Genomic DNA, 12,854 nt, shown 5'->3' on the forward strand with positions numbered 1-12,854 from the left:
AACAGAAGAGTTATCCTTGAAACTTCATCCTCAGCCAATGAAAGACGAAGAGCGCAGTCGCAAATAGACCATACAGTAGCGTCGTGCAGCTGCAGGAATTATCAGTCTCCTAGTAAAAAGCTTGAAGACTCATTGCGCGCCAGACTACACTCCATCCAGCTCGTGCAAAGGATGCTACTAATCAGTAAAGTACACAACAAGAGCGGGAACGTTTATTATATTTGATGGATTGCATGAATACAATTTAGTGGTATGCTTATTATATTTTGATGGATTGCATGAATACAATGGAGTGGTATGCTTGAAGGTATTTAATACTACTATAATACTACTATAATTTTAATGTGCAAGATGGAACTGTAAATATTATACTTTTTTATCAGTGAGTTCTAGCCACTACAATATTATTTAAAAACAGGAAGACAGTTGCATTATTAACTGCTTGAGAATTTTCCCTGAGCATAAACACTTTTCCTTCACCCAGATTTGATTGAGATTACTTCGGAAGTTATCAATGGATTTCTATAACGTGTCGGTCTTGTATTATAACACCTCCCTGGTTGCAGTGAACTCATCTGATGCTTCAACAGGTAAGCATTTATCATGGTTTAAAATAATTTTAAAGTAGGCTATTCAGTATAGCAATTAAACAACCAGAAAGTATAAACGTGCAATGGTCACTGGAGGAAATCTTTGCGCGTTCTTAAAATGATTAATAGCCTACAATGTCACAATGATTTCACATTATCTTATTGTGGCACACATAGGCTATAGTGTAAGCTACAGTCGTCTTCTTTTTGTTTTCATTCGTTTTTCCTTGAAGAAGTTAAATGGTTGGTTTCCTTCACTGCTCCGTCTAACACTTGTTATTCAGAGGGACATGAAAATCTATCTAGTAGCTTCATGAAGGCACAGCTAGTGCCAACCTTTTCCTTTTTGAGTGACATGTTTTTCGTGGGAATGGCTTATACTGTACCTTCATCTCAAAATATCCATTTCCTGTGAACTTTTAGTCACCATACACATACAGTAGCAGCTATGTTATTGGGTATTTGTCAAAGATACTGTATATAGAACATATCAAGGGCATTGAAATATCTATTACTAGGCACTGAAAGATCTTCACAGGTTTGGTGTATGGATAGCCTTAGTCTACTATACTGTATATCATACTTTACTTACTTTATTTATCCTCTGCTGCTCATAAATTATAGTCTGGATGATACCAAACTCGAAGTCCTGACTTCAGAGTCTGGAAAGGCTGTTTTAATGTTGTCGGCAAGATGCGTTGATAATGAAGGGGTCTGTTTTCAAAACAGTTAGAGATCTCAATGAGCAGCCTGATCCCCAAGTTTACATGAATCTGGTATATACAGTGCCTTCAGAAAGTATTCAGACCCCTTGAACTTTTCAACAGCGTTGTCTTGGCTGTGTGCTTAGGGTCGTTGTCCTGTTGAAAGGTGAACCTTCGCCCCAGTCTGAGGTCCTGAGCGCTTTGGAGCAGTTTTTCATCAAGGATCTTTCTGTACTTTGCTCCTTTCATCTTTCCCTCGATCCTGACTAGTCTCTCATCAAGGATCTCTTTGTTCATCGTTGTCCCGATTGTGACTAGTCTACCAGGCCCTGCTGCTGATATCCCTGCAGCATGATGCTGCCACCACCATGCTTCACTGTAGGGATAGTGCAAGATTTCCTCCAGACGTGACGCTTGGCATTAAGGCCAAAGAGTTAAATCTTGGTTTCATCAAACCAGAGAATCTTGTTTCTCATGGTCTGAGAGAGTTTAGGTGCCTTTTGGCAAACTCCAAGCGGGCTGTCATGTGCCTTTTACTGAGGAGTGGCTTCCGTCTGGCCACTCTACCATAAAGGCCTGATTGGTGGAGTGCTGCAGAGATGGTTGTTCTTCTGGAAGGTTCTCCCATCTCCACAGAGGAATTCTAGAGCTCTGTCAGAGTGACCATCGGGTTCTTAGTCACCTCCCTGACCAAGGCCCTTCTCCCCCGATTGCTCAGATTGGCTGGGCGGCCAGCTCTAGAAAGAGTGTTGGTGGTTCCAAACTTCTTCCATTTAAGAATGATGGAGGCCACTGTGTTCTTGGGGACCTTCAATGCTGCAGAAATGTTTTGGTACCCTTCCCCAGATCTGTACCTCGACACAATCCTGTCTCGGAGCTCTATGGACAATTCCTTCGACCTCATGGCTTGGTTTTTGCTCTGACGTGCACTGTCAACTGTGGGACCTTATATAGACAGGTGTGTGCCTTTCCAAATCATATCCAATCAATTGAATTTACCACAGGTGGAGTCCAATCAAGTTGTAGAAACATCTCAAGGTTGATCAATGGAAACAGGATGCACCTGAGCTCAATTTCGAGTCTCATAGCAAAGGGTCTGAATACTTTTTGTATTTTTTTTAACATATTGCCAAAATTTCTAAAAACCTGTTTTCACTTTGTCATTATGGGGTATTGTGTGTAGATTTTAGAATAAGACTGGAACGTAACATAATGTGGAAAAAGTCAAGGGGTCTGAATACTTTCCAGAAGAACAATACCTTCAGAAAGTATTCACACCACTTAACTTTTTCCACATTTTGTTGTGTTACAAAGTGGGATTAAAATGGATTTAATTGTAATTTTTTCGTCAACAACCTACACAAAACACTGTGTAATGTCAAAGCTGAAGAAAAATAAAACACTAATATATATTGATTACATAAGTATTCAAACACCTGAGTCAATACATGTTAGAATCACCTTTGGCAGCAATTACAGCTGTGAGTCTTTCTGGGTAAGTCTCTAAGAACTTTCCACACCTGGATTGTGCAACATTTGCTCATTATTCTTTTCAAAATTCTTCAACCTCTGTCAAATGGGTTGTTGATCATTGCTAGACAACCATTTTCAGGTCTTGCCATAGATTTTCAAGCAGATTTAAGTCAAAACTGTAACTCAGCCCCTCAGGAACATTCACTGTCTTCTTGGTAAGCAACTCCAGTGTAGATTTGGCCTTGTGTTTTAGGTTATTGTCCTGCTAAAAGGTGAATTCATCTCCCAGTGTCTGGTGGAAAGCAAACTGAACCAGGTTTTCCTCTAGGATTTTGCCTGTTCTTAGGTCCATTCCATTAATTTTTTATCCTGAAAAACTCCCCAGTCCTTAACGATTACAAGCATACCCATAACATGATGCAGCCACCACTATGCTTGAGAATATGGAGAGTGCTACTCAGTAATATGTTGTATTGGATTTGCCCCAAACATAACACTTTGTATTCAAGACAAGCCACATTTCTTGCAGTATTACTTTAGTGACTTGTTGCAAACAGGATGCATGTTTTGGACAGGCTTCTTTCTTTTCAGTCTGTCAATTAGGTTAGTATTGTGGAGTAACTACAATGTTGTTGATCCATGCTCAGTTTTCTCCTATCACAGCCATTAACCTCTGTGAAATCCCTGAGCGGTTTCCTTCCTCTCTGGCAACTGAGTTAGGAAGAACGCCTGTATCTTTGTAGTGACTGTGTGTATTGATACACCATCCAAAGTGTAATTAATAACTTCACCATGCTCAAAGGGATATTCAATGTCTTTTTTCCCCCATCTGCCAATAGGCACCCTTTTTTTGCGAGGCATTGGATAACCTCCCTGGTCTTTGTGGTTGAATCTGTGATTAACATTCACTGCTTGACTGAGGGACCTTACAGATCATTGTATGTGTGGGGTACGGAGATGAGGTAGTCATTCAAAAATCGTGTTAAACACTATTATTGCACACAGGGTGAGTCCATGCAATGTATTATGTGACTTGATAAGCACATTTTTACTCCTGAACTTATTTAGGCTAGCCATAACAAAGGGGTTGAATACTTATTGACTCAAGACATTTCAGGTTTTCATTTTTAATTAATTAGTAAACATTTCTAAAAACATAATTCCACTTTGACATCATGGGGTATTGTGTGTTGGCCAGTGACAACAAATCTCAATGTATTCCATTTTAAATTCAGGCTGTAACACAACAACATTTGGAAAAAGTCAAGGGTGGTGAATACTTTCTGAAGGCACCGTATGAGGCTAGGTCTCAACCCCCCAGGGAAAAAATTACATTTGAGAGAACCAATCAATGCGTCCTCCTGTCCAGACCAGTGAGTCACAGCTCTACACTCTTAGAATTAGTAGTGACTTGAGGAACCCTGGAGATCCTCAAGGAACCTCTGGAGTTCCTCAAGGAACCATTGCTAGTCGATGGGTCATATTTGCACCTTTGGTTAGTTTAGGTTTTGGAGGAACCTTTAAAGGTTCAACGTAGCATCGGGTTCCTGGAGGAACCCTGGATTGGAGGCGTGGCTTAGTAGGGGTGTGTCTTTAAATTCGACATTTTGTAGTTTTAATGAGGCTGACAGAGGTGTATGAGTTGCTCAAGAGCCTATGCAAATCCCGAAGTTGGAATAGTTATTTTATTAATATTATATTTGAATAGTTACACTGAACAAAAATATAAATGCAACATGCAACAATTTCAAAGATTTTACTGAGTTACAGTTCATATAAGGAAATATGTAAACTGAAATAAATTCATTAGGCCCTAATCTATGGATTTCACATGACTGGGAAGGGGTGCAGCCATGGTGCAGCCCCACCCACTGGGGAGCCAGGCCCAGCCAATCAGAAGTATTTCTGTCTGTAATAAAGCCCTTTTGTGGGGAAAAGGCCCAGCCAATCAGAATAAGTTTTTCCCACAAAAGGGCTTTATTACAGACAGAAATACTCCTCAGCATCTGTGTAATGATCATGCTGTTTAATCAGCTTCTTGATATGCCACACCTGTCAGGTGGATGGATTATCTTTGCAAAGGAGAATTGCTCACTAACAGGGATTTAAACAAATTTGTGCACAACATTTGTAGTAAGTATGTGTACACCCCTTCAAATTAGTGGATTAGTCTATTTCAGCCACACCCGTTGCTGACAGATGTATAAAATCGTGCACACAGCCATGCAATCTCCATAGACACACATTGGCAGTAGAATGGCCCATACTGAAGAGCTCAGTGATTTTCAACGTGGCACTGTCATAGGATGCCACTGTTCCAACAAGTCAGTTCGTCAAATTTCTGCCCTGCTAGAGCTGCCCCGGTCAACTGTAAGTGATGTTATTGTGAAGTGGAAACGTCTAGGAGCAACAACGGCTCAGCCGCAAAGTGATAGGCCACACAAGCTCACAGAATGGGACCGCTGAGTACTGAAGTGCATAGCGTGTAAAAATCGTCTGTCCTCGGTTGCAGCACTCACTACTGAGTTCCAAACTGCCTTTGGAAACAATGTCAGCACAAGAACTGTTCATCGGGATCTTCATGAAATGGGTTTCCATGGCAGAGGAGCCGCATACAAGCCTAAGATCACCATGCGCAATGCCATGTGTCGGCTGGAGTGGTGTAAAGCTTGCTGCCATTGGACTCTGGAGCATTGGAAACGTGTTCTCTGGAGTGATGAATCACGCTTCACCATCTGGCAGTCCGACGGAGGAATCTGCATAATGCCAACTGTAAAGTTTGGTGGAATAATGGTCTGGGGCTGTGCTCCTTAGTTCCAGTGAAGGGAAATGTTAACGCTCCAGCATACAATTCCATTGTAGATGACTCTGTGCTTCCAAATTTGTGGCAACAGTTTGGGGAAGGCCCTTTCCTGTTTCAGCATGACAATGCCCCCATGCACAAAGCGAGGTCCATACAGAAATGGTTTGTCGAGATCGGTGTGAAATAACTTGACTGGCCTGCACAGAGCCCTGACCTCAACCCCATCGAACACCTTTGGGTTGAATTGGAACGCCGACTGCGAGCCAGGCCTATTCGCCCAACATTTGTGCCCGACCTCACTAATGCTCTTGTGGCTGAATGGAAGCAAGTACCTGCATTTATGTTCCAACATCTAGTGGAAAGCCTTCCCACATCCATATTAATGCCCTTGATTTTGGAATGAGATGTTCGACAAGCATACTTTTGCCATGTGGTGTATATCTTCTCAAAGAAACTACCGGTAGATTGAAACTTGGCGTCATATTTCTGTCATGCTGACAACTATAACCACCCCGAGCCTTCAGCCAATCAGCAGCCGCCACTGGTTTGAACCTTTACATTGGAGTCATTTAGGAAACGCTCTTATCCAGAACGACTTACAGCAGGTAGTGAGTGCATGCATTTTTGTCCTGGTCCCCTGTGGGAATCAAACTCAGAACCCTAGCATTGCAAGAGCCATGCTCTACCAACTGAGCCACATGGGACCTATCACATTTTAGGAACACAGGGGTTCCTCGAATACCCTTTTCAGAGAGGTTCCTGAGGAACCTTTTTCAACTGGAAAGGTTCCGCCGGTGTGGCAACCCAAAAGGTTCTTCCAGGTACCTTTCCTTCTAAGAGTGTACCACCTGTGTCGCGGCAGCCAGGCTACGTAAATTGATGCTTGACAGGTTTGATTTATGGATATATGATATATCATACTGGTACTTTAATAACATTCTCCTCTGCTGCTCTTATGTCCCTATAGGTGGGGATCATGATGCCTACTACAACAACGCCATCTTGCCCATCATATTTGGCATCATCTGTTTCCTGGGCATTATGGGTAACTGCATGGTCATCTACACCATCCTGAAGAAGACCAAGTGCCGCGCCAAGCAGACCGTCCCCGACATCTTCATTTTCAATCTCTCCATCGTCGACCTCCTCTTCCTCCTCGGGATGCCCTTCCTCATCCACCAGTTGATGGGCAACGGTTCGTGGTGCTTCGGCGCCACTATGTGCACAGTCATCACCGCGCTGGACTCCAACAGCCAGATAGTGAGCACCTACATCCTCACGGTCATGACTCTGGACCGCTACCTGGCCACGGTCCACCCCATCCGCTTCAACTACATTCGGACGCCATGCGTGGCAACTGGGGTTATCGGTCTAGTATGGACGCTGTCGTTGCTGACCATCATCCCGGTGTGGATGTACGCGGGCCTCATGCCTCTGCCTGGCGACCTTGTGGGCTGTGCCCTGCTTCTTCCCAATCCGGCTACTGACATCTACTGGTTCACTCTCTACCAGTTTGTCCTGGCTTTCGCCCTGCCTCTCCTCATCATGTGCGTGGTCTTTTTCAAGATCCTCCAGCACATGGCCACCAGTGTGGCCCCCTTGCCCCCCAGGAGCCTGAGGGTGCGCACCAAGAAAGTAACCCGTATGGCGGTGGCCATCTGCCTGGCTTTCTTCATCTGCTGGGCCCCTTACTACATCCTCCAGCTGGTTCACGTTGGAGTCCAGAACCCCAGCCGAGCCTTCTCCTATGCCTACAACATAGCCATTAGCATGGGCTACATTAACAGCTGCATCAACCCGTTCCTCTACATTGTGTTGAGTGAGACCTTCAAGAGGCAGCTCATCGTGGCCATGCGGCCGGTCCACAGGAAGTTCCGGGTCAAACCCACTAGCACCACAGAGGGTAGTGTTAGTCTGAGATTGGCCCCTGAGAGACCCCAGCAGGATCAGAGCTCCAGGGAGCTGCTGCCTGCCAATATGGCCGCCCACTGAGGCCCGTTTTATGACACATTTTTTGTTTGTTGAACCTTTATTTAACAAGACCCCTTTTCCAAGGGAGACTTGGTATGGCCAGTGGAAGATGGTATGAGAGCAGTGTATGGATCAGGGTACAATAATGGTGTATAGGAAGAACTGTGTATTGGATCACTGAATTTGAACAGTGTAAAGGCAGGAACAGTGTATTGAATCAATGTACAGGGTAGGGTTGCAAAAATCCAGAAAACCCGGTTGAAAGATTGCCAGAATCAGGAAGTAATAAGCAGGAAATCCTAAATCCTCCAACCAGGATTTCTGGAAAACCTTGGAATTTTGGGAAAGTTGCCGGATTTTTGCAACCCTTGTACAGTCAGTGACATTGTATTTGTTAGAGCCGATTTGGGCATATTTTGTATAAAAGACTGAACATACTGAGCTCCATGTACATTTGTGTAAATATATTAAATATTAATGTATATGATGAAATATTAGGTACGTACCTTTATGATTTATTTACCGGATTGAGATATATTCATTTGTTATTAGTGTAACTCAGTTTTTGGCCCCCCCTCTTGCCCATTCATTGTACTGTGTTAATTGTGTTAGTATAAAGGCAGGAAGTTGGGCCTTCGGGGGGAGGAGTCCTTGCTAGATGCGGGAGCGGTATAGTTTTTTGACCATATAGACATACAGAAATACAGACAGACAGGTCATATTATATTATGTATTTGCATTTCAAGTAATCTCTGCTTTAAGTTGATTGGAGAATACCTTTTTGTTAGATAAGAAGAATAAACATTTTTTGTTGCACTATATCCCTGGATCTCATTGAATGTTTGGCCGTTTGGAAACGTTGAGTGTGGACTGTATGCATCCGAAACAACCCCGCTTCAGGCTAGGGCAGTGGCTATGGTAAAGAGGAAAGGAAGCCACTACATTCAAGTCAAAAAACTCCGTGAAGGATTACTACCGGAAGGAAATCTCCGGTTCGGACACACGCTGGATTTTGTTCTATTTGTAATTGCATTCGGACCATAAGGACAGCTCGCTTGGAAGGATTTGAACTCCTAGATTTCGCCAGCCGTGAGTAACCACTGCGAATGAATGAGCTGCCCTGTTCAAGGCGATCGTTTGATCATGCATATTATGGAAGCGCAAATGTGCTTATAATTGGAATGTTTGATAAACTTGGGAATGGAATTCAAAATACAGCGCTGTGAAAACAATTAAGAAGTTTAAGTTTGGGAAACACAGATCCTATGCACAATGTAGCCTAATCATATATCTAATATTTGGCCTAACGTGGAAATGCAATCCATCAACGCAACGAATGCAACTTAAGGATCTAAAGATACTGCGTGTTAAAACTTCATTAAAGGGACAAAACCTCAACGGGATGAAATGTTTAAAACGCATCTAAAATGCCAAACTTGCACATGTGCAATTCAAAATGGGTCAATATGCTGAAATGGATGACTGTGTTTTTAAAGATTAAAGGAGGTCTAAAGGGGCATTACGTTTAACAATCAAACCAACAACCGTGTCATTGTAAATTGAGTGAACTAAAAGTGAATGATGGAGGAGGAAATCCCAAATAAGACTCCACTGGAGAGGGCAGAGGAGCATCTAAATTCACTCTATGCAGCCCGGAGAGGCAAACTTGGAGTGTGTACACGCAAAATGAATGAAATAAAAGTCCTTCTTGTTGATGGAGGAAACATTGCAACTGTGAATGAGAGTCTTGAAGCATTTGATGCTGTGCTCAATGACTTTAAGAAGGCTCATGAATCTGTGCTAGAGCTGGTCACAGAGGAGGAACAGGAACAGGAGAGCATTAACTATTATCAACCAAGAATGAGAACTTATGAACATTTCCTGAAAGAGGTGGAAATATGGAAAAAGGCTGAAGTTGAGCCACAAACGCTAATTGAACCACATGACAGCATTTCCAATGTGTCAAAAATATCAAGTAAAACTAAGTATTCTAAGACTGCTTCCTCAGTGTCCTCTGAACGCCTTAAAGCCGAGGCAGAACGAGCAGCTCTACTAGCTCGCCAAGCATCATTACAAGACAAGCATGCATTGGAACTGGAGAAAGCTCAACTGAATGTTAGGATGGAAAAAATGGCACTGGAAACGGACATAGCAGCATATAATGCCAAACTGAAGGTCCTGGAGAGTACCGAGTTAACTTCTCAATCCCATTCTGTGGCAGCCCATTTACTAAGCCAAGAAGATGGAATGAACTCTTATTTTGAGAAACAGGAACCAGAGGTCTATGTGGAACCTGAACCATCACCTGTTGAGTTTGCTGCATTAGGTGCAGTTCCAAAGACCCCACTACAAAGAGTTTTACAACAACCGACCACAAAGCCATCAAACCCTATTCCGAAAACAGTCGAAACCACACTCTTCAGCAGCCAACAGCAAGGTCTAGCAATCGACACAGAATCAACACTGCGGGTATCAGCCATAATACCAGCCATGATAACCTCTCTACTGTCATGCAAAGGCAGAATGAAATTGCTGACCTCCTTGTACTACAGCACAAACAAGCCACACTCCCTGTTAGGGAGATACCTATGTTTGACGGTGATCCTCTAAACTTTAGGCCATTCATGCGTGCATTTGAGCATGGTATAGAAGATAAGACAAGCAGTCACCAGGATAGGCTCTATTACCTGGAACAATACACCTCTGGTCAGCCCAAGGATCTGGTCCGTAGTTGTCTGCATATGGAAGCCAGAAGAGCCTATGCAGTAGCTAAGAGGTTGTTAAAGGAACACTTTGGCAATGAAATCAAAGTCACCACTGCTTACATGGAAAAGGCTTGGAACTGGACAAACATCAAACCCGATGATGGAAAGGGACTGGGTGGTTATGCACTCTATCTAAGAGGTTGCTGTAACGCTATGCAAGACCTACAGAACATGGAAGAGCTTAATCTTCCCTCCAACATAAAGCTGATCATGTCAAAACTTCCCTACAAACTAAGGGAAAAATGGAGGTCTATGGCATGTGATATTTTAGAGAGAAGTCACCTGAGGGCCCAGTTCAGTGACCTGGTAACGTTCATGGAAAAACAGGCCAAAATACTGCAGGATCCGTTGTATGGAGATATTCAAGATCCCCTGTACAACAAAAAGGTTTTTAAAACCCAAAACAGAAGCTGACTTTAAACAGCAGTTCAAGTCCAAGAGTAGGGGAAGCAGCTTTGCCACTACAGTAGCTGTAGTGGCAGATTGTGACTCTGAAAAACCTTTAAAAGAACAAACATTCAAAGTAAAGAGACCAGGCACCTACCCTTCTGATGCTCCCAGTATCTCATGTATATTTTGTGCTGGTGCGCATTTATTGGTCGACTGCCAACAGGTGAAGGCACAGCCACATGAATTCAAGGTTGAGTTTCTGAGATCAAAAGGCCTTTGTTTTGGCTGTTTGATGAGAGGACACTTAAGCAGAGAATGTAAAAGAAGGATGACCTGTCAGAGCTGTCAAAGAAAGCACCCCACTATCCTGCACATTGAAGGAAGAGAGAGATTTAGATCTCAAAAGGCAGATATGAGTGGTGTAGCAGTAAAGCGGGAGGAGACTGTCAGCAGTGCTCTTGTTTCACTGGAAGCTGGTGAAGATACCGGGCCGGTACAGATTGTGCACTTGCAATTGTGCCAGTTCAAGTAAAGGTGGCAAATGGAAGCAAGTCTGTGTTAACCTATGCGTTTCCGATTCTGGTAGCTCAGCAACATTTTGTACGGAGAGACTCATGAGGCAGTTGCAAGCTAAAGGCAGTGCGACTGAAATTCTGCTACGCACAATGGGGCAGGAGAGTCCTACCAAGAGCTTTGAGATATCTGGATTAGAGATTGGCAATGTGGAAGGCGACACATTTCTTGCATTACCAAAGGTCTACACCCAACATAAGATCCCAGTGACAAGAGAGAACATTCCCACTCAGAAAGAGCTCAAAAGGTGGCCATACCTGAAAGAGGTTCAGTTGAAGGAGATTGATGCTGACGTCGAACTTCTGATTGGCGTAAATGCTCCAAAGGCAATGGAACCCTGGCAAATCATAAATAGCCAAGGCAACGGACCGTATGCAGTGAAAACCCTCTTTGGATGGGTGATGAATGGTCCTCTCAACAGTTGTACCATGGCAGAAGAATCCGGGCGTCCTACGGTGATGGCTAATCGTATCTCAATGGCCGACCTGGGGGTTCTTCTTGTAAATCAGTACAACCATGACTTCCCTGAGAGAGAGTATGAAGAGAAAAGTGAGATGTCAGCTGAGGATCGTAGGTTTATGGAGATAGTATCAAGCTCCATAACCCTCAAAGACCATCACTACTACTTACCGTTGCCCTTTCGCAACAAAGATGTAGTCCTGCCAAACAACCGTGACATGGCAAAGCAGCGGGCTCTAAATATTATCAGGAAGTTCAAGAAGGACAAAGGTTACGCTGCAGAGTACAAAGGCTTCATGGAAGAGATGATAACAAAAGGTTACGCCGAGAAGGTACCACAAGAACAGCTCCTCAGAGAGAAAGGCAAGGTATGGTACATACCACACCATGGCGTTCACCATAAGCGCAAAGGAACGATACGAGTGGTGTTTGACTGTTCATCATCCTATAAAGGTACATCTCTTAACAGTGTTAGGCCTACTGCTGATAGGTAGCTCTCTCTGCTCTCTCCCTCCCCTCTGTCTGTCCTTGATTGCAGGAGTGAAGTCTGGTGTGCGGGAGTCAGGGTTCCAGCTGCAGCTCATTCACCATAATCACCTCAGCCTTTAAGACCCGGTCAAACTTACCACTCATCGTCAGATCATAGTCAAGACGACCATGTTAGTCTCGCTGCCGACTCAACCTGGTTATTTTTGCTCTTTGTGTTTTTGGTCTGTTCTATTTACGTTTTCTCCTGTGCCACAGATATTTGGAACCTGACTCCTGCCTCCGCTTCACTCCTGCCACCACCATCCTGCTCTCCATTACCGGACCTCTCTTTTGGACTCACCACGGACACTAGGACATTACGGTACCACACCTGCCCTGATCTGGATCTGTTACCCTCCCTGTACCTGGACTTGCTCTTCCCCTATATTTGGAAACCTGGACTTTGAACATTGTAAATAAACCTGTTAAAACTTCTCTGGCTTGGTGTACTTGTCTGCATTTGGGTTCTTATCCAGTTAAATCATAACAAACAGTGAACTCCTTCAAGGCCCTGACCTGGCAAACACGCTTATAGGAGTCTTGCTAAGATTTCGGCAAGAGCACATTGCCATGATGGCAGACATCGAAGGAATGTTCC

The 12,854-nt window shown here is 43.7% G+C and overlaps 1 protein-coding gene across 1 annotated transcript; it reads left to right on the forward strand.

Moving 5' to 3' along the window:
* Positions 1–514: 514 nt before the first annotated feature.
* LOC123488230 (melanin-concentrating hormone receptor 1-like) lies at positions 515–7,562 on the forward strand. The gene is made up of 2 exons (XM_045219116.1): positions 515–590; positions 6,538–7,562. The coding sequence occupies exons 1-2, from the start codon at positions 515–517 to the stop codon at positions 7,560–7,562; spliced, it is 1,101 nt and encodes a 366-aa protein (XP_045075051.1).
* The last annotated feature ends 5,292 nt before the right edge of the window (positions 7,563–12,854 follow it).

The sequence above is a fragment of the Coregonus clupeaformis genome, unplaced genomic scaffold, assembly GCF_020615455.1.
Source record: "Coregonus clupeaformis isolate EN_2021a unplaced genomic scaffold, ASM2061545v1 scaf2076, whole genome shotgun sequence".
Lineage (NCBI taxonomy): Eukaryota > Metazoa > Chordata > Actinopteri > Salmoniformes > Salmonidae > Coregonus > Coregonus clupeaformis.